Here is a 20,420-nt window from a genome sequence, read left to right as displayed (position 1 = left end):
GCGGTCGGCCGCGCGCCGCCTTCCTCCGGAGACAGCTAATTGGGGCTCTGCTGCACAGTCGGACGCCTCGGGCCCAGAGCGCCGGCCACCCTTCAAGGCGAGGGCGCGCCATGAATATGCACGCGACCGCAGGACACCTCTTGATTGGCATCCACCCGGACCACTGCCTGCGGACCCCTTCTCTCTGCTACACAGTCGGATATCACTTCCCCTCTGTTCTGTCACCGATACAACAACGCGCTAGCATCTGCCCGCAGCGGAAACGCACCAACTATTTCCGTTCCCGATGTGGGCAACACTTAGCTTTCAATTTTAATTGCTAGCCATTATAATTGCAAGACAGTGAAGGTAGCGAAGTGTTAAACTCGCATGAAGTGCACAAGACGCCTGGACTGGTCCGTAACATACACACGGTCCATTCACATTAATATAACCACCGCCTAGGTTCGATGTCAACGTGCACAGACTGCAGGTGGCAACACTGCCAGTAGAGGGTATACCGCGTGGTTATAATAAAACTTCCCCCATTTAACACTTTATAACGTGGAAACTAATTACAGTACGCGGACCAAACTTGGAAGCATTAATGTCAAGGATATGAGGAAGGGAAATAATGCAGAAGCAGTTCAATTGAAACACTTTTAATGTTTCACCAACTGCGATATGCTCGCTTATACAAACAGTGATCCAGTACTGTCAAATGTTTTTTATTCCAGTCTTTGATCACAATATCAATTCTTTAGACGATGACCGGTTTCAGTCCACAATGACCATCCTCAGATCTATAATATACAGATATATACACCTACTGAGTAGCGTGTCTTTCAACATAATGCAGCAATACGTATCACAATATACTATCATGAACCAGGGAAATGTACAGATAAAATACGGTAAAACGTACCTTGTTTACACCATGTCCTAAAGTGATAAGGCCATGATAGCATCGTCGAAACAGGTAAATATAATCAGCTTAGCATTGTCATATAGATCTAAAATAATGTGTAGAATAAGCCGCATCGTCCACACAGTTATTATTCCAACTGGCTACTGAAGTACAGTAGCTACCAGAAATCTGTTTGCCTACATCATCCCTAGATGTCGCTACTGTCGGCTTAGATGTAGTCATCATTTATGCAAAAAACATAATCTGATAAAAACACATTATGTAAATTGTGTAAAATACATGTAGCAGACTTTTAAAATTGATAACTATCATAGAAACTAAATTGTGATACATTAAAAGACGAATATAAAATTAATAAAAGGAAATATATGAATAGAATAGGACTGATCCTTTTTATGGTGAATTTACGGTCAACAATTAATATGCGTATTACATTGTCTGTAGCAACCTATAAATTGCTTACGAAAGATAAAATGTCTATATGACAGCTGAAGAAAGGACAGATCACTGATCAGCGCCCTCTGTTGGGTCGCCCGCCAGGATGTTATTTAGGCGTGCACCGATCTTAAGAACTTAACCACTAGAGGGCTTTACATACAACGTGATATATCTCCCACAGGAAACTTTTAAACAACATATTAACAGTCAATAAATAAAATTATGTAGTCTGGTGACATTCAATGAGTAGGTAGGACATAATCAGTTACAGGATTAGTGCGATTAATGTATGGAAGTAAGGCAAATGCCTACTGTTCTAGACATAAATCATCAAGTAAGGCTAGGTATAAATACGCGGTGCATGAGTTGGTTATCATAGTACGTTATCAAACAAAGCAAAGTAGGCATTGGGCACCCAAGCGGGCTCATGCTTTTTCACTTTGTAAATCTCCAACAAGTCAAGAGTGCGACCCTTCTCTGCCCTGTGTAGAATACGCATACAACTCTCGATATTGCCTAGGGTGTGGCCGGTTTCTGCTAAATGCATTCCCAATGCAGTTTTGTTATGTGCCTGCAAGTGCTCATTGTCTAAAGAATTCATATTGTAATCAAAGACTGAAAAAACAAAATTTGACACTTTTAATGTGCTGCTACCGTACATCACACCATTAATATCGGTACCACTACTGCTACAAAAGGGGCTCTTTTCTCTGCCTCGTGATGACTGGGTGTTCTGTGATGTCCTTAGGTTAGTTAGGTTTAAGTAGTTCTAAGTCTAGGGAACTGATGACCATAGCTGTTAAGTCCCATAGTGCTCAGAGCCATTTGAACCATTTGAACAAAAGGGGCTCAATTTGGCAACCATCAGTGTCCAGAAGAGTCTGAAAGCGCAGGACTGCGTTCTGCACATCAGGTATGCTGGCTGCCTCTCTCGATATACTGCGGTTCAGATCAGCACATGTATGAATGTTCCCCTGGTAAACCCTGTACTTGGAGTAGCCCCACAACCAGGAATCACAGGGGGAGAGATCTGGTAATCGGACCGGCCAAGCATTTGGAAACGATCGGCTAATAATTCGATCGATTCCAAATGTGTTTCGGAGAAGCAGGTGAATTTCACGAGCGATGTGCGATGGGCCCCATCTTGCATGAAAACTGTTGAGTTCAATGAGTCTCTCTCCTTTAGGGTGGGTATACCATGCTGGGGAAGCATATCGCAGTAACGCTGGCGAGTCACACTGCACGTCTTTGGTCCTTGAGCACCAACCTACTCATAAAAGAATGGGCCAATGATGAACGTAGCCGTGAGGCCACACCATACGGTCACACGTTCACCGTAAAGAGGAATTTCATGCACAGTGACTAGAGGTGAAGATACCCACACTCGGCAGTTCTGTGTGTTCACCTCACCCGTCAGAGAAAAATGAGCTTCGTCTGCCCATAGGATGGTCCACGTCGTTGTGCGTTGTGTCGTTGTGCGTCATGTGGTGCAGATTGCTGTACGATTTGGATCTTGTACAAACACCATTGAAGAAAATATACTGATATGGTGTCTGTTCTTTCGGACATGCCCGAAAGATCAGACACCATATCAGTATATAGTTCTGGCAATACCGGCCATGACGTTCTTCTTCTGTGCGGATGCACAGATATTACCCGAACTCTTACGGGACTTCGTAAGGATGTCTTCCACGAGTAATGACTGTGTTGGGGTGGGACACTATGAATGTAGTGTGTGGACATACAAGGTGAGAATGTGGGTCTCGCGGGAGGCGTGCGCGAGATAGTCCCTGCAGTCGCACTATTCTCTGTGTCCTCGGTGGCTCAGATGGATAGAGCGTCTGCCATGTAAGCAGGAGATCCCGGGTTCGAGTCCTGGTCGGGGTACACATTTTCACCTGTCCCCGTTGGTATATATCAATGCCCTTGAGCAGCTGACGGTATTAACATCATTCTAATTCCATTTGAGAATGGTTCGAAGGACCTTAAAAATGGTTCAAATGGCTCTGAGCACTATGGGACTTAACATCTGAGGTCATCAGTCCCCTAGAACTTAGAACTACTTAAACCTAACTAACCTAAAGACATCACACACATCCATGCCCGAGGCAGGATTCGAACCTGCGACGTAGCGGTCGCGCGGTTCCAGACTGAAGCGCCTAGAACCGCTCGGCCACAAAGGTCGGCGAAGCACCTTCCGTATAGTGGACCGCGGGTTGTTCAACTGTCGTGAAACAGCACGCGCACTGCCTGACGATCGGGAATTGCGCGCAGCGTTTTCTGCCATAGCAACAGCGATTTCATCAACCACTTATGATGCAACCGGTCGTCGGCCTGTTCCCGAAGCGAGGCCCGGTTCTCCAGGTAATTCGAGCTTCTTCATTATGCTCCGCACAGCAGGTGGAGAAAGAGAACGCTTCCGTAATCCTTTCAGCCGGCTATATTCTCGAAGTGCAGCTGCAGCATTACTGTTGTTTTGATAACAGAGCTTCACCAATAAGGCCCTGCTCCTTTTGTCCAAGCTCACGTTGACACGTCAACAAGTGCACTGCGACTGGTCAGATGTATGAGACCACGGATCACGATGACTGTTCAAAACACCTGGGGCCACTGTTGGAACTGGACGGTGGCGCCGTGACGCATGGAAATCATGCACTCCATATTCTGTACATTAATGCTACCAAGTTTGGTAGCCGTACGGTATTAGTTTCCGTGTTCTAACGTGTTAAATAGGGAAAGTCTAATTATAACCACTCGGTATAAAGCGTGTCGGAGGGGAACACGGAAAACAGTGCAGTCGCTGTCGTAATGCGGAAATGGAACGATTTATCTGGCATCCAGAAGGGCGTGATCGTGTGCTTTCGGGCTAAGGATGGAAGCATTTTCAAAACGGCTGAGCTTCTAACAGTTCACGTGCAGCCTTGGTTAAGATATACGCGCGTGGCAAAAAGGCGCTATTCGAAACTAGCGCCGAGCCAACTTTGGAGCACGAAGGATCATAGATGACAGGGGTGTGTGATGGCTGCGGAGATTTGTACGGGCGAATAAACGTGCAACTGTTGAGCAACTGACCGGCCAGATGAAACAAGGGGCTACCGCAGTGTCTTCTCTGCGAAGTGTGCAGCGTATGCGCTTCCGCAGCAGACGTCTTGTTCATGCACACGTGCTGACATCTGCTCGTCGGCGACGTAGACCGGAATTTGCACGCCAGTATCGTAACTAGACGTCCACAGAGTGGCCACAGGTAGCCTTTACAGATGACAGATGGTCGTTGGTATGTACGGTGTGAAATGTCTGGAAGCGAACAGCCTGCAACAATCGTCAGTAGGGTCCAGGACGGAGGAAGGCGCGTTACGGTCTATGAAATGATTTCGCGGTATTCCCTGCGTGATCTCGTCGTTACGAAATGCACAATGGATCAACAAATTTACGTGTCTATCCTTGGGGACCATGTCCACACCTTCATGCAGTTTCTTTTTCTTCGGCAAGATGGCATCTACCAGCTGGACGATGCAATGTGTCAAAAAGCTCTGGTCACTAAACTGCCCAGATTTAAACACAATCGTGAACCTGTGGGACCATCTCGAACGGGTTGTCCGTGCCATGGATCAGTTGGCCGCGTCTGCATCCCTGTCAGCACCTCCGAGAATCTCACTGCCTCTATCCTTGCACTTCTCGCGCTGCAAAAGGTCGTTATCCAGGCTTTTGACAGGTGGTCTCTTTAAAGAGACTGGACAGTACAGTTTGTCTATACAAATGGAGGTCTGTAGTCAGGAAAAAAAGAATCTTGTTAGACAGTGATACCCCATGCGATCCTGCCAACGCGACTCCACATGGTGTAGAAGGAAACGTCCGCCAGTTTCGCCTGTAGGGTCAGAAACGACAGCGCATGATGGATGTTCCAGTGCTCTGTCTGAAAGCTCCTAAAAAATGGTTCAAATGGCTCTGAGCACTATGGGACTTAACTCCTGAGGCCATAAGTCCCCCAGAACTTAGAACTACTTAAACCTAACTAACCTACGGACGTCACACACATCCATGCCCGAGGCAGGATTCGAACCTGCGACCGTAGTGGTGGTTCCAGACTGTAACGCCTAGAACCGCTCGGCCACCCCGGCCTGCGAAGGCTCCTAAAAATTACGACACAACGTACCACTGAGTTATCAGATTTTGAGGGAGATATTGGGGAACTATTACTCAGGGAGCTTTTAGGAGCAGCAATGTTTGGCAGTGAGTTTTTGTTCAAAAAATGTTCAAATGTGTGTGAATTCTTAAGGAAGCTAACTGCTGAGGTCATCGGTCCCTACGCCTACACACAACTTAACCTTAGTTAAAGTAACTTACGCTAAGGACAACACACACACACATGCGCGAGGGAGGACTCGAACCTCAGAAGGGGCAGCCGCGCGAACCGTGGCAAGACACCTTAAACCACGCGACTACCCCGTGCGGCGTGAGCTTTTGAATCGTAGTAAAGGGGAGAATTTCTAAAGACCAATAAAAGTTTCTAACAAATAGTTGGATTGGCTGGATGAAGTATTAGAGCTAGCCAGTCAGTAGCAAGGTTATGCTCCGCTCTTATTGTTAGACATTTTGCTACTACACCTGGTATGAAACAATCAGACGTCTACTGGAAAGTGACGTCTTTGTGCAAGAAATGATGAGTAGTTATTCATTCCTGTTCCAGTCTGACCAGGCTGTATCCACGCTCACATCAGCCGCTGCCTCGCGACTCATGAACTCCGTGTGAAAACACAAGTCGCTTTACGCCTAGGCACCAGCCATGCACTGCCCAGTGGTAAAGTGAAGTAACATATGCAAGTTAAAGTCTTCTTGGCAATGTTCCGTTTATTACAAAGCAGCCAGAAAAGCCATCCTAAGATTATCACTAATAACGTTTGTTTTCGTATGGATAGATGTGACGAGTTTCGATTTAAACATTTCACTCAGGCAGTGACAAATTTGAAAAGATTAAATGGCATCTCTTTGGCTGTGATCCAAAACGTATTATTGGTATGGAAATAAAAGCAATCCTGGCAGATGAAGACTGTGTACCGGTCCGAGACTCGTCCTCGGGACCGTTTCCTTCCGCGGGAAAATGCTCTGCTGACTGAACTACTCAAGCAGGGATACTTTAATTATATTCCTGCTGCTGATGCTCCCAATTCTTTTATTTTTATTGACTGCCCGTGTTGCGCTGAAGCACTTTAATTATTATGTCGAAAAATTATAATTCTCCGCGCTAAAATGTATTTATAATTAACGAAAGTAATTAATGTTAATAAGACTCTAAAGCTTGGAAAGCATTACCCGTCGCACATAAATGGTTTGCCCGAAACGTACTTAATGAACAACGCCGCATAAAGTAGATTCGTAAGGAGGGGCGAACGGCATAAACTAGCCAGCAAACTGATGACAAAAAAAGGAAGAGTCAACAAATTGTTAGCTGGGCTCATTCACGAAGCATACAAAGAGAATGGAACATAATGATACTCTCTGTCACATTAAAACTGCGAGCAAGACCAGGACTCGAACCTGGATTCTTTGCCTTACTTTCGCTTCAGTCCGGAACCGCCATGCCTCGGGCATGGATGTGTGTGATGTCCTTAGGTTAGTTAGGTTTAAGTAGTTCTAAGTTCTAGGGGACTGATGACCTCAGATGTCGAGTCCCATAGTGCTCAGAGCCATTTGAACTATTTGCCTTACTTTGACAATGCTGTTATATGTTATCGACTCTCCCTCCTGCCCCCCTCCCCCCCCCCCCCCCGCAAGCACGCACACGCACACACACACACACACACACACACACACACACACACACACACACACACCATTTCACTTATGCCAGTACCTGTGCCGGCCATTGAGGCCGAGCGGTTCTAGGCACTTCAGTCTCGAACCGCGCGACCGTTCCGGTCGCAGGTTCGAATCCTGCCTCGGGCATGGATGTGTGTGATGTCCTTAGGTTAGTTAGGTTTAAGTAGTTCTAAGTTCTAGGGGACTGATGACCTGAGATGTTGAGTCCCATAGTGCTCAGAGCCATTTGAACCATTTTGAACCAGTACCTGTGTCCTACTTTCCAAACTTCACAGTTGACGATGTTGGACATGTACTAATTACTCTAAAATAAATCCATAGAAACTGCATCATTGTCTGCATGCATTCAGTATAGTCGTTCGCTCAATTACCCTTCGTACAAGTCTGCCCGCTGATATTAAACTAGCTCGTGTTCTTCTAGCGATTAAAATGATTGATGTTTACAACCTGATTGGTGTACATCATTAAGTGATATCTTTCAAACTTGGAACATGTAATAAACCATCATTGTAAACGACTGAAAATTAATTTAGGGACAAATGAGAATTGAGTCGACTGAATACGTCGACCGCCGTCACGGTACCAATGAGTGTACTTGTAGCACAGAAGCATAATTACGTTTCGGAAAGCTAAGTCTCTCTTTCCAATATTCTCAGATGATTGGAACGTTTCCAGAGGAGACGTATCACCAGTGTGAAGGTATTCTCGTCTGCTGTACAGTTTCGAACCGAAGCTTAGCCCGCCGCCTGGTTTCAGAACTTGATACGCTGCGATGGCCAAGCGTAATTACGTCCGTGGCTACGTATGGCGTCATCAGAGTGGTGGGAATGAAGCACATAACGACAGCATTCAGACCAGCATGCGCACATGTTAGTAAACCAGAGAGTATTCTCAGGCTACTACACTCTGACCAGATCTCGAATGTGCGTACCTTTCAAGAAACAATACACTGTGCAGTCACATTAATGTGACCAACTGCCAAAAGCCTGAATAACCAGCTTTTGCAGCGCGGAGCCCTGCGAGACATGCAGGGAGAGAGTCATTGATCTTCGTATATCCATAATTGAAACGGATGACTTGGGACGTCAGCTAGTATATGTTAAAAAATGACGAAATTCCTCCAGCTGTATTAAGGTGTTGGTTTCATTGGCAACTAGTTTCGATGTTGTTACAACATTATCTTCAGGCCCATATTTGTTGACAGCAACCGTATGCGTCTAATACTAGTAGTCAGTGGTGAGATAGGCGTGTTCCACGCGGAAGAGTCATTGAGGTTCTGGAAGGATGTGGCGCCGTGCCGACTCCAACTGCCGTGGCCAGCTGCGTTAGGTGTTTCGGATGAGACTCCATCGCGCGAACATCCCGATAGTGGTGGTCTCACAGATTCTCGATTGGGCTTAAATCCAGGGAGTATGGCGGCTAAGGAAGTACGGAAAGCTCATCCTGGTGATCTTCGAACCACGCTGTCAGGTGTGTGAAATATTCCGTGTCGTTCTGGTAGATGCTGTCGTGCCGGGGGAAAACAAGTTACGCCATTCGACCACAAGCCAAATGGAGACCCAAGAAGCGCCGCTTGTCAAACTCTAAACTTGCTCGCGAAAGGTAAAGGTCCCGAGATCTCAGTCCTGCACACAGTTTTATTCTGCCAGGAGTTTCTAACAGGTGCTGCTAAAGCTGTGTGTCCTTCATAGCGATCGCTCAACAAGTGACACTGTTCACGCCCCTTACATGCCCTATCAGACCTGGTAACAACTCTAAACACAAACAACGCTAATGCACACAGTTGGCTGTTCTTCTCATAGAGGACTGCAACTTATTAATTTACATACCCGCCGATGGTGTGCTCATGTACGAAGCTACACTGACGTCCGCCTATTTCTTCTGTGATCAGTTTCTTTGTCAGGTTAGTGTATTTCGCTCTTGGTGCTTTCGTAATTGAGAACGATGCGGTAGGCAGCATTACTTTCCGGAAGCTTTCCTGCTGCCTCAGGTGATATCTTGCGGTTCTGACCCTCTTGTAGCTCATGTGGAAAGCATCCCCCGCGTGGTCGGTGTGGATCCATCAGTGGACGACCCGGTCAGGAGCGGAGCTGATCGAGTTAAGCCTCTCCGGGAGACGAGTTAACGAGTTTCCAGCCGGAAGCCGTTCTCCAGGCCGGGCCGCGCTCGTCAAACTACTCTGTGTACAGCCGGGGGCCTGCAGGCCACGGGCCGTCCTATCGGCGGCACGTCCGTCCATTCAGAGCGCCTCTGCCGGAGATGTTATTAGTGGCCGGAACGTGCCCGCCGCCTCGCAAGGTGCGTGTTTATGGCTGATTGCGCCTCCCCGTAACGGTTACACTGCTTCAAACTTGGCTGCCGCTCGCTCCTCTTTATGGTGGCTTATCGAGAACTTGGAGAAGCTCACAGTCAGATGCAGCAGTATTACTAACTCCTACTGTTTGTCAATTAAACAGCGTAAGTCTTACTCATACATTTCTTTCCAAATAGTCCTCATGAGCGTTCAACTGTATACAAGGTGATCATTGATCTGTCTTTTTTTCAGCTGTCATATAGACATTTTATCTTTCATAGGCAGTTTATAGGTTGCTACAAGCTATGTATTACGTATATTAATTGTTGACCGTAAATTCACCATAAAAAGGGTCATATATGTCCTTTTAATAATTTTATATGGGTAACTGTATTCGTCTTTTAATGTATCACAATTTAGTTTCTATGATAGTTATCAGTGTAAAAGTCAACTACATGTATTTTACCTAATGTGATTTTATCAGGTTATGTTTTTTTGCGTAAATGATGACTGCATCTAAGCCCACAGTAGCAAACAGATTTCTGGTGGCTACTGTACTTCAGTAGCCAGTTGCAATAATGACTGTGTGGACGATGTGGCCTGTTCTACACCTTATTTTAGATCTATGTGACTATGCTGTGCTGATTATATTTATATGTTTTGACAATGCCATTATGGCCTTATCACTTTAGGACATGGTGTAAACAAGGTACGTTTTACCGTATTTTATCTGTACATTTCCCTGGTTCATGAGAGTATATTGTGATACGTATTGCTGCATTATGTTGAAAGACACGCTGCTCAGTAGGTGTATATATCTGTATATAGTAGATCTGAGGATGGTCATTACAGACTGAAACCGGTCATCGTCTAAAGAATTGATATTGTGATCAAAGACTGGAATAAAAAACATTTGTATACGGTGTGTGCTAGGAGCAATGGTCAATACTCAGGGATATAACTGAGACGATCATTCGAAGAAAACATGGGTTCTAAAGTGCATAGCTAAGGGCTAAAGCTAAATGCTTTTTGTTAGGTCACTGCACTACTACTACTAATAATAATAAAAATAATAATAGTAATAATAATAATAATAATAATCAGAACAAACCAACACACAGAAGAAACCCACAAAACCAGCATGGCAACACAGGTTACAGATCAGAATAGAAAAACTGAGAAAAGGCATCGGACAGCTAACACAATTTATAAGAAATGAAATATCAGACAAAAAACGAAAAAGTTTAGGTAAAATCTCACAACAAGAAGCAATAGAGCAATTAGATGAAAAAAAGCAGACATTGCAAGCATTGGCCAAACGACTTAGAAGATACAAAAAAAGTGAAAATAGAAGGAAACAAAACCAAACATTCAACACAAACCAAAAGAGATTTTACCAAACAATGGATAACTCACACATTAAAATAGACAATCCACCAAACATAACAGACATGGAACACTTCTGGAGCAGCATATGGTCAAACCCGGTACAACATAACAGGCATGCACGGTGGATACAAGCAGAAACAGACACATACAAGATAATACCACAAATGCCTGAAGTGATAATTTTGCAACATGAAGTCACCCGAGCAATTAATTCTACACACAATTGGAAAGCCCCTGGAAATGATAAAATAGCAAATTACTGGCTAAAGAAGTTCACCTCAACACATTCACATCTAACTAAATTATTTAACAGTTACATTGCAGACCCATACACATTCCCTGATACACTTGCACATGGAATAACCTATCTGAAACCTAAAGATCAAGCAGACACAGCAAACCCAGCTAAATATCGCCCCATAACATGCCTACCAACAATATACAAAATATTAACTTCAGTAATTACACAGAAATTAATAACACATACAACACAGAACAAAATTATAAATGAAGAACAAAAAGGCTGCTGCAAAGGAGCACGAGGATGTAAAGAGCAACTGATAATAGATACAGAGGTGACATATCAAGCTAAAACTAAACAAAGGTCCCTACACTACGCATACATTGATTACCAAAAAGCCTTTGATAGTGTACCCCACTCATGGTTACTACAGATATTGGAAATATACAAAGTAGATCCTAAATTGATACAGTTTCTAAACACAGTAATGAAAAACTGGAAAACCACACTTAATATCCAAACAAATTCAGATAACATCACATCACAGCCAATATAGATTAAGCGTGGAATATACCAAGGAGACTCATTAAGTCCTTTCTGGTTCTGTCTTGCTCTGAACCCACTATCCAACATGCTAAATAATACAAATTATGGATACAATATTTCTGGAACATACCCACACAAAATCACACATTTGCTATACATGGATGATCTAAAACTACTGGCAGCAACAAATAAACAACTCAACCAATTACTAAAGATAACAGAAGTATTCAGCAATGATATAAATATGGCTTTTGGAACAGACAAATGTAAGAAAAATAGCATAGTCAAGGGAAAACACACTAAACAAGAAGATTACATATTGGATAACCACAGCGACTGCATAGAAGCGATGGAAAAAACAGATGCCTATAAATACCTAGGATACAGACAAAAAATAGGAATAGATAATACAAATATTAAAGAAGAACTAAAAGAAAAATATAGACAAAGACTAACAAAAATACTGAAAACAGAATTGACAGCAAGAAACAAGACAAAAGCTATAAATACTTATGCTATACCAGTATTGACCTACTCATTTGGAGTAGTGAAATGGAGTGACACAGACCTAGAAGCACTCAATACACTTACACGATCACAATGCCACAAATATAGAATACATCACATACATTCAGCAACAGAAAGATTCACATTAAGCAGAAAGGAAGGTGGAAGGGGATTTATAGATATAAAAAACCTACATTATGGACAGGTAGACAATTTAAGAAAATTCTTTCTAGAACGAGCAGAAACTAGCAAAATACACAAAGCAATCACTCATATAAATACATCAGCTACACCATTGCAATTTCATAACCACTTCTACAACCCTTTAGATCACATAACATCACAGATACAAAGAAAGTAAATTGGAAAAAGAAAACACTACACGGCAAGCACCCGTATCATCTAACACAGCCACACAACGATCAAGACGCATCCAACACATGGCTAAGAAACGGCAATATATACAGTGAGACGGAAGGATTCATGATCGCAATACAGGATCAAACAATAAACACCAGATATTACAGCAAGCATATTATTAAAGATCCCAATACCACAACAGATAAATGCAGACTTTGCAAACAACGAATAGAAACAGTAGATCACATCACAAGCGGATGTACAATACTAGCATATACAGAATACCCCAGAAGACATGACAATGTAGCAAAAATAATACATCAACAACTTGCCATAAAACATAAACTAATAAAACAACACGTTCCCACATACAAGTACACACCACAAAATGTACTGGAGAATGATGAATACAAATTATACTGGAACAGAACCATTATAACAGATAAAACAACACCACATAACAAACCTGACATCATACTCACCAATAAAAAGAAGAAATTAACACAACTAATTGAAATATCCATACCCAACACAACAAATATACAGAAGAAAACAGGAGAAAAAATTGAAAAATACATCCAACTGGCTGAGGAAGTCAAGGACATGTGGCATCAGGATAAAGTCGACATTATCCCAATTATACTATCAACTACAGGAGTCATACCTCACAATATTCACCAGTACATCAATGCAATACAGCTACATCCAAACATATATATACAACTACAAAAATCTGTAATTATTGATACATGTTCAATTACCCGAAAGTTCCTAAATGCAATATAACATATACCATACAGTTACAAGGAAGTCACGCTTGACCGAGGTCCGCGTCACGTTCCATTTTTAACCAGACTCAAGTCCGAGAAAAAAAGTCAATGATAATAATAATAATAATGATGATACAGATGATATGGCCCTGTTTGCTGAAACAATGGAAGAAGCACGGGAGCAAATCCTTGAACTAAAGAAACAAGTAGCTAAAATAGGTCTTCACATCTCATTTGAAAAAACTAAGATATTAACAAACATCAAGAACAAAAGATTGAAATAGTAAAAGAATTCAAATATCTCAGAGAATGGATTAGTTGGAATGCTGGGGAAAGCAAAGCAATGGAGTCCAGAAAAAATAAACTTGAAATGATCTTCCAACCAACAAAAAATACATAAAAATACAAAAAATCCCTTTCATGGGGGTCCAAAATTACACACTACAAGATAGTGATTAAGCCAGAAGCACTGTATGCAGCAGAAACACTAAACATGAATTTCAAAGCCCAAATGGAGAAACTTGAGCTAAAGGAAAGAAAAAATTTAAGAAAAATCATAGGATCAAAATTTCAAGAAAATAAGATTAAATACGTCAAAAATGAAACACTCTACAAGAAAATTGAAAAACTTCCGGATACTATGCGAAAAAGGAGGGTAAATTTTTATGGTCATCTTCTGAGAATGAATTCCAACAGACTAACTAAACAAATCTTTGACTTTTTCCGTAGCCGCAAAACGAAACCCAACTGGTTTAAAGAAATTGAAAAAGACCTAGTGGAATTAAAGATTTCAGAAAATTCACTTATTGATCAAACAGCTAAATTAATTACTAAAGATGAAAACATACGGTTCCAAGAGAAATCTACACTGAAGTCCAAATCCTTCATCTCGGAAGAAGAGAGGAAAAGAAGATCAGAAATAATGAAGAAATACTGGGCCCTAAGAAAAGTACAACGCATAAAGAAATGATTGATCTAGCGTATCCCAAAGAGGGTAAAACGAAAGAAGAATAATGATACAGGGTGTTTCAAAAAGAATGACCTGATTGTCGACGGTAACAATTACGAAACCTAGGACGTTCCGGCAAGGAAATACGTGCTGTTTGAATGGGCGTTGCTTGTAGTTCCAAAAAATCACCGCTAGATGTCACTCAGTGCGTCTTCTCAGTTTAGTCAGAACTAAGACAGCGTCCGCTCAACAGAAGGCGTTTTGTGTGCTGCAGCTTGTAAAGAGTGAGTCAGTGATTTCGGTCCACAATGCTTTTCGTCGGCGTTTTGGCATTGATCCGCCTGCACCCAAAAACATTCGTTGTTGGTATCGCCAATCTGAAGAGACAGGATGCTTGTGCAAAGGTGACAGTCCAGATCGACATCGCACTTCTGATGTCAAGATGGAAAGAATTCGCCAAACATTTGAGCGAAGTCCACGAAAGTCTACTCGACTCTTGATGACTCCATTTTCCAGCAGGATGGAGCTCCACCATACTGGCACAACAACGTACGCCAGTTTCTCAGTAATACTTTGCCTCATTGCTGGATAGGGCGCAAGGGATCCCAAACACTGAAAAATGTTCAAATGTGTGTGAAATCTTATGGGACTTAACTGCTAAGGTCATCAGTCCCTAAGCTTACACACTACTTAACCTAAATTATCCATAGGACGAACACACACACCCATGCCCGAGGGAGGACTCGAACCTCCGCCGGGATCAGCCGCACAGTGTATGACTGCAGCGCATTTGACCGCTCGGCTAATCCCGCGCAGCGATCTCAAACATTCTTGGCCTACAAGGTCGCCAGACATGACGCCATGCGATTTTTTCTTGTAGGGATACTGAAGGAAAGTGTGCTCACCTAGCATTTACCTTGTGACATAGAAGCAGTGAAGAACAGAATAACAGCCTCCAAAAGCAGATACATTGTGTAAAGTTTATGACAAATTTAGCTGTCGTCTAGATGTTCTTCGTGCTGGTGCTGATAGATACAGAGCATTTGTAACAGCATAGCTAAAACTTTAAGATTTTGTGTTCTGCAATCTATCCCATGATTGTAGTATGTTTTTATCAATAAATATCGAGTTTTCATTTATGTCATGCTTCTTGAAACACCCTTTAATATTGTGTAGGCCTGCAGTAGTGCATAACTACTGTTGTGCTGTCAATTAGTCCGCTTATCTGTTCGAAATGAATAGAGAAGCAATTTCTGGCCGATTGTGTGAAGCACCTACAACTCGGAGAAGGTATTTTCATGAGATATTTAATCATATGTGATGTGTGTATCTCGATTTTAGTTTCGTAGATGCTTGGCACAAAGTATGTGTGTGATGGGTGGAATGTGCGAGGAACATGATGAGTATACATTTGTTTCGCAAGCTGTATCCTCCACCATGTTGTATTGTGCATTAAAGCTTGAAAAAAAACGTAATGACTAGTAATTACTGTAATCAGTATTACAGTATTATGAAGTTGTGATTATAGGAATGATATTTCAAAAATAATTTAGTTTCATGACGAACCGTAATCAACTCTTCTGTTTTTATCCTTCAGAAAATATCATTTTACCCCTCAGACGGTAATTACCCTCACGTTGGGAACCACTGGACGGCGGTGTAATGGCTCGAAATACACAAAAGAGCCAAAGAAACTGGTACATCTGCCTAAAATTGCGTAGGGCCCCTGCGAGCACGCAGAAGTGCTACAACACGACGTTGCATGGACTCGACTAATGTCTGAAGTAGTGCTGGAGGGAAATGACACCATGAATCCTGCATGGCTCTCCACAAATCCGAGATCTCTTCTGAAGAGCACGTTGAAAGGCGTCCCAAGTATGCTCAATAATGAAACTTCCTGGCAGATTCCATTCTGGAAACATCCCCCAGGCTGTGGCTAAGCCATGTCTCCGCAATATCCTTTCTTTCAAGAGTGCTATTTCTGCAAGGTTCGCAGGAGAGCTTCTGTAAAGTTTGGAAGGTAGGAGACGAGGTACTGGCAGAAGTAAAGCTGTGAGTACCGGGCGTGAGTCGTGCTTCGGTAGCTCAGATGGTAGAGCATTTGCCCGCGAGAGGCAAAGGTCCCGAGTTCGAGTCACGGTCGGGCACACAGTTTTAATCTGCCAGGAAGTTTCATATCAGCGCACACTCCGCTGCAGAGTGAAAATCTCATTCATGCTCATGTGTGGGGAGTCTAGTCGCCAGCGAAAGTGTTTAAACTCAGAAGAGTGTTCCTGGAACCACCCTGTAGCAATTCTGGACGCGTGGGGTGTCGCATTGTCCTGCTGGAATTGCCCAAATCTGTTGTAATGCACAACGGAAATGAATGGATGCAGCTGATCAGACAGGGCGCTTACGTACGTGTCACCTGTCAGTGTTGTATCTAGATGTATCAGGGGTCACACACCACCCCAAATACACACGCCCCACACCACTACAGAGCCTCCGCCAGCTTGAACAGTCCCCTGCTGGCACGCAGGGTCCATGGAATCATGAGGCTGTCTCCATACCAGTACACATCCATCCGTTCGGTACAATTTGAAATGACCAGGCAACATGTTTCCAGTCATCATCAGTCCAATGTTGATGGGCCCAGGTGAGGCGTGAATCTTTGTGTCGTACTGTCATCAAACGTACACAAGTGGATCTTCGCCACAGAAAGCCCATATCGATGATGTTTCGTTGAATGGTTCGCACGCTGACACTTGTTGATGGCCCATCATTGAAATTTGCTGCAATTTACGGAAGGTTTACACTTCTGTCACGCTGAACAAAACTCTTTAGTGGTCATAGTCCCGTTCTTGCAGGATCTTTTTTCCGGCTGTAGTGTTGTCGGGGATTTGATATTTTACCGGATCACTGATGTTCATGGTACACTAGTGAAATGATCGTACGGGAAAAATCTCCACTTCATCGCTACCTCGGAGATGCCCTATCCATCGCTCGTGCGCCGACTATAACACCACGTTAAAACTCACTTGTATCTCGATAACCTGCCATTGTAGCAGCAGTAACCGATCTAACAATTGCACCAGACACTTGTTGTCTTATAAGACCGCAGCGCCGTATTCTGCCCGTTTACATATCTCTGTATTTGAATACGCATACCTATACCAGTTTCTTTGGCGCTTCAGTGTATATTGAGTGAAGCAGTTCTTACCACTTCAGTAAAACTGTGAACCTGTGTCATCTTCGTCCCTCTGATTCCCACGCCACTGCAACTACGCACATTCTCTAGTATTGCTTATGTACTGTTCTCGTCGTGCTGCGCCACTGCAGTACAACTCTAACAGAAGACGGAGCAGGGGTCGGTCGTCGCCTGGTATCCTATAGGACCATAGCGCGACATAATTTACTTCTAGTGTTGGAAGTACTTTGAATTCTTGAATACACACTCTTGTGCTGAAACGTACAGGATATCGTCCGAGCATGTCCGTCCGTTGGAAAAAAAAACAACAAAGAAACAAGAAATACAGAAGAGAGCCGAGGATGAAGAGAAGGCAAGGAGGAGGACATTGTTGGTAGAGCCCGCAGTCGTGTGGCCGGAGAAATGAAGCAGACACAGGAATGCCGGCATACTTCTCGGCCGCGTACGTTGCTCCTGTGAAAAATGCAGTGGGAATTTTAAGCGCGCGCTGGGACAGATTTAATACGGCAGGCCGGCATTGTTTACCCTGCGGTCCGCGTGGGGCGGGGCGCAGATATGGATGTTTGTTCTGGGCGCCGCGGCCGCGGCGGCGCGCGTCCGCGAGTTATGGGGCCTCGCCGGACAGTGGCGCTGCACTGCGCGCACGTGCTGCCACCTGCCACCTGCGTCGCTGCGGTATGTGGAACGCGAAAGCGCGCGTGGTGGGCAACTTCAAAAATGTATGAAAGCCCTTTTCTGGCTACCATTGTTACTTCGGCTGAGAAAAAAAAGAGTTTGCGGACCCAGCGTTAATGGCACGTAAAAAGCATCGCAGGTGGAGAGCGTAGGATGATGGGGTAAGGGAGAGGGTGAGGTGACTGGAGGGAGTGAACAGTTTCTGAGGAAACAAAGGAAATGGAAATACTGCTAGGTGCGGAAGAATACGAATATCTAAGGAAATAAAGTAAAATTCATCATTCAAAAAATAAAACTATCAATGAAACTCGAAATGAAAATGTTCTAACGAAAAGGGGAAAATGTTCTTACTTTTGTCTTACTCTGTACCAACCGTAAAAAGTGAATAAAATTGCTGCTTCCACAAGAGAAAGGAAAAAAAATGGTTCAAACGTCGTATGTGGCGCTAGACCAGAGTCCTTAAAAGAAAGCGGGAGGAAATTGTGGTTTAACGAACCATCGGTGAAAGAACAAGAAAAAGACAAAAATTCAGCTGTGGGCATATCAAAGAAATCGTAGCGGCATTTGCCGAAAGTAACCTAGGTAACCTGGCGACTGGATCTAATGGGATGCTCATGCGATTCCAATCAGAATATACAAAAGAGCTTCCCTCACTTCTAGCAGCAGTCTCCCGTATGTTAATAGAGGAGCGAGGTGTTCCCAGTGATTTCACATTTTCAAGAATGGTCGTCGAACAGACGCACAATACAGTACTATATCATAAACTTAGATTGCTAATATCAGTCTGTTGTAGAATTTTAGAACACGTTTTATACTCGCGTATTAAGATCTTTCTGCAAACCGATTGTCTTCTCTGTAGAAATCACCATGGATTGCACAAACAACAATCGCGTGGCATTCTGTATGCCCACGATACCCAGAGGAGATCGATATAAGAGGAAATCAAATGGAAACAAGACAGACCATATAACCAGCATGGCTCCGGCGTTGGTAAAGCAGGTAGGTATGTGCGTAGAACTTCTCTCTATTGAGAATCAAGAAGGAACAGCGCAAACGTTCACAATTGTGCCATTTGTCTGTTAGACGTACTTGACGTGAGGTCAGAAAGTCGTGTGTAGGTCCGCCATCACCATGGAGGCACAGAAAGAGCAACAGTGAGGCGTAGTGCAGTTCTTGACAGCTGAAGGAGTGTCAGAAAGTGACTTCATATCCGAATGTCTACTGCGTATGGAGAACACAATATGCCACGTGTCAATAAACACTGAAGAGCCAAAGATACTGGTACACCTGCCCAATATCGTGTAGGGCCCGAGCGAACACGCAGAGGTGCCGCAACACGACGTGGCATGGACTCGACTAACGTCTGAGTAGTGCTGGACGGAACTGACACCATGAATCCTGCAGGGCTCTCCATACACCCGAAGAGAGTATGAGGGGGTGGAGATCTCTTCTGAACAACGTGTTGCAAGGCATCCCAGATATGCTCAGTAATGTTCGTGTCTGGGGATGTTGGTGGCCAGCGAAAGTGTTTAAACTCAAAAGAGTGTTACTAGAGCCATTCTGTAACAGTTCTAGACGTGTGGGGTGCCGCATCGTCCTGCTGGAATTGCTCAAGTCCGTCGGAATGCAGAATGGACGCGAATGGATGCAGGTGATCAGACAGCATGCTTACGTACGTGTCACCTGTCAGAGTCGTATCTAGACTTATCACGGGTCCCATACCACTCCAACTGCACACGCTCCACACCATTACAGAGCCTCACCAGCTTGAGCAGTTCCCTACAGACATGCAGGGTCCATGGATTCATGAGGTTGTCTCCATACCTGTAAACGTCCATCCGCTCGATACAATTAGGAACGAGACTCGTTCGACCAGGCAGAATGTTTCCAGTCATGAAAAGTCCAATGCCCGTATTGATGGACCCAGGTTAGGCGTAAAGCTTTGTGTCGTGCACTCATCAAGGGCACACGAGTGGGCCGTCAGCTCCGAAAGCCCGTATCGATTATGTTCGTCGAATGGTTCGCACGCTGATGCTGTCCCAGCATTGAAATCTGCAGCAGTTTGCAGAACGGTTGCTCTTCTTTCACGCTGAACGGTTCGCTTCAGTCGTCGTTGGTCCCGTTCTTGCAGTATGTTTTTCCGGCCGCATCGATGTCGGAGATTTGCTGTTTCGCCGGTTTCTGATATTCACTAAACAGTCGTGAAACGGTCGTACGGGAAAACCCCACCTCATCGATATCTCAGAGATGCTGTGTCCTATCGCTCGTGCGCCGACTGTAACATCACGTTCAAACTCACTTAAATCTTGATAACCTGCCATTGTAGCAGCAGTAATCGATC

At 43.9% G+C, this 20,420-nt stretch overlaps 1 protein-coding gene across 1 annotated transcript in view; it reads left to right on the top strand.

The window, feature by feature from the left end:
* The window catches only part of LOC126154146 (cysteine-rich motor neuron 1 protein-like), a 116,218-nt gene that overhangs the window by 23,036 nt on the left and 72,762 nt on the right, over nucleotides 1-20,420 (top strand). The window contains exons 4-5 of the mRNA XM_049916117.1: nucleotides 9,184-9,460; nucleotides 17,901-18,079. Coding sequence (XP_049772074.1) covers nucleotides 9,184-9,460; nucleotides 17,901-18,079 — 456 coding nt within the window. The remainder of the gene's footprint in view (nucleotides 1-9,183; nucleotides 9,461-17,900; nucleotides 18,080-20,420) is intronic.

Source organism: Schistocerca cancellata, chromosome 2, assembly GCF_023864275.1.
Source record: "Schistocerca cancellata isolate TAMUIC-IGC-003103 chromosome 2, iqSchCanc2.1, whole genome shotgun sequence".
NCBI classification, from domain to species: domain Eukaryota; kingdom Metazoa; phylum Arthropoda; class Insecta; order Orthoptera; family Acrididae; genus Schistocerca; species Schistocerca cancellata.
Note: the sequence above shows the minus strand (reverse complement) of the source record. Positions and strands in the feature narration are given on the sequence as shown.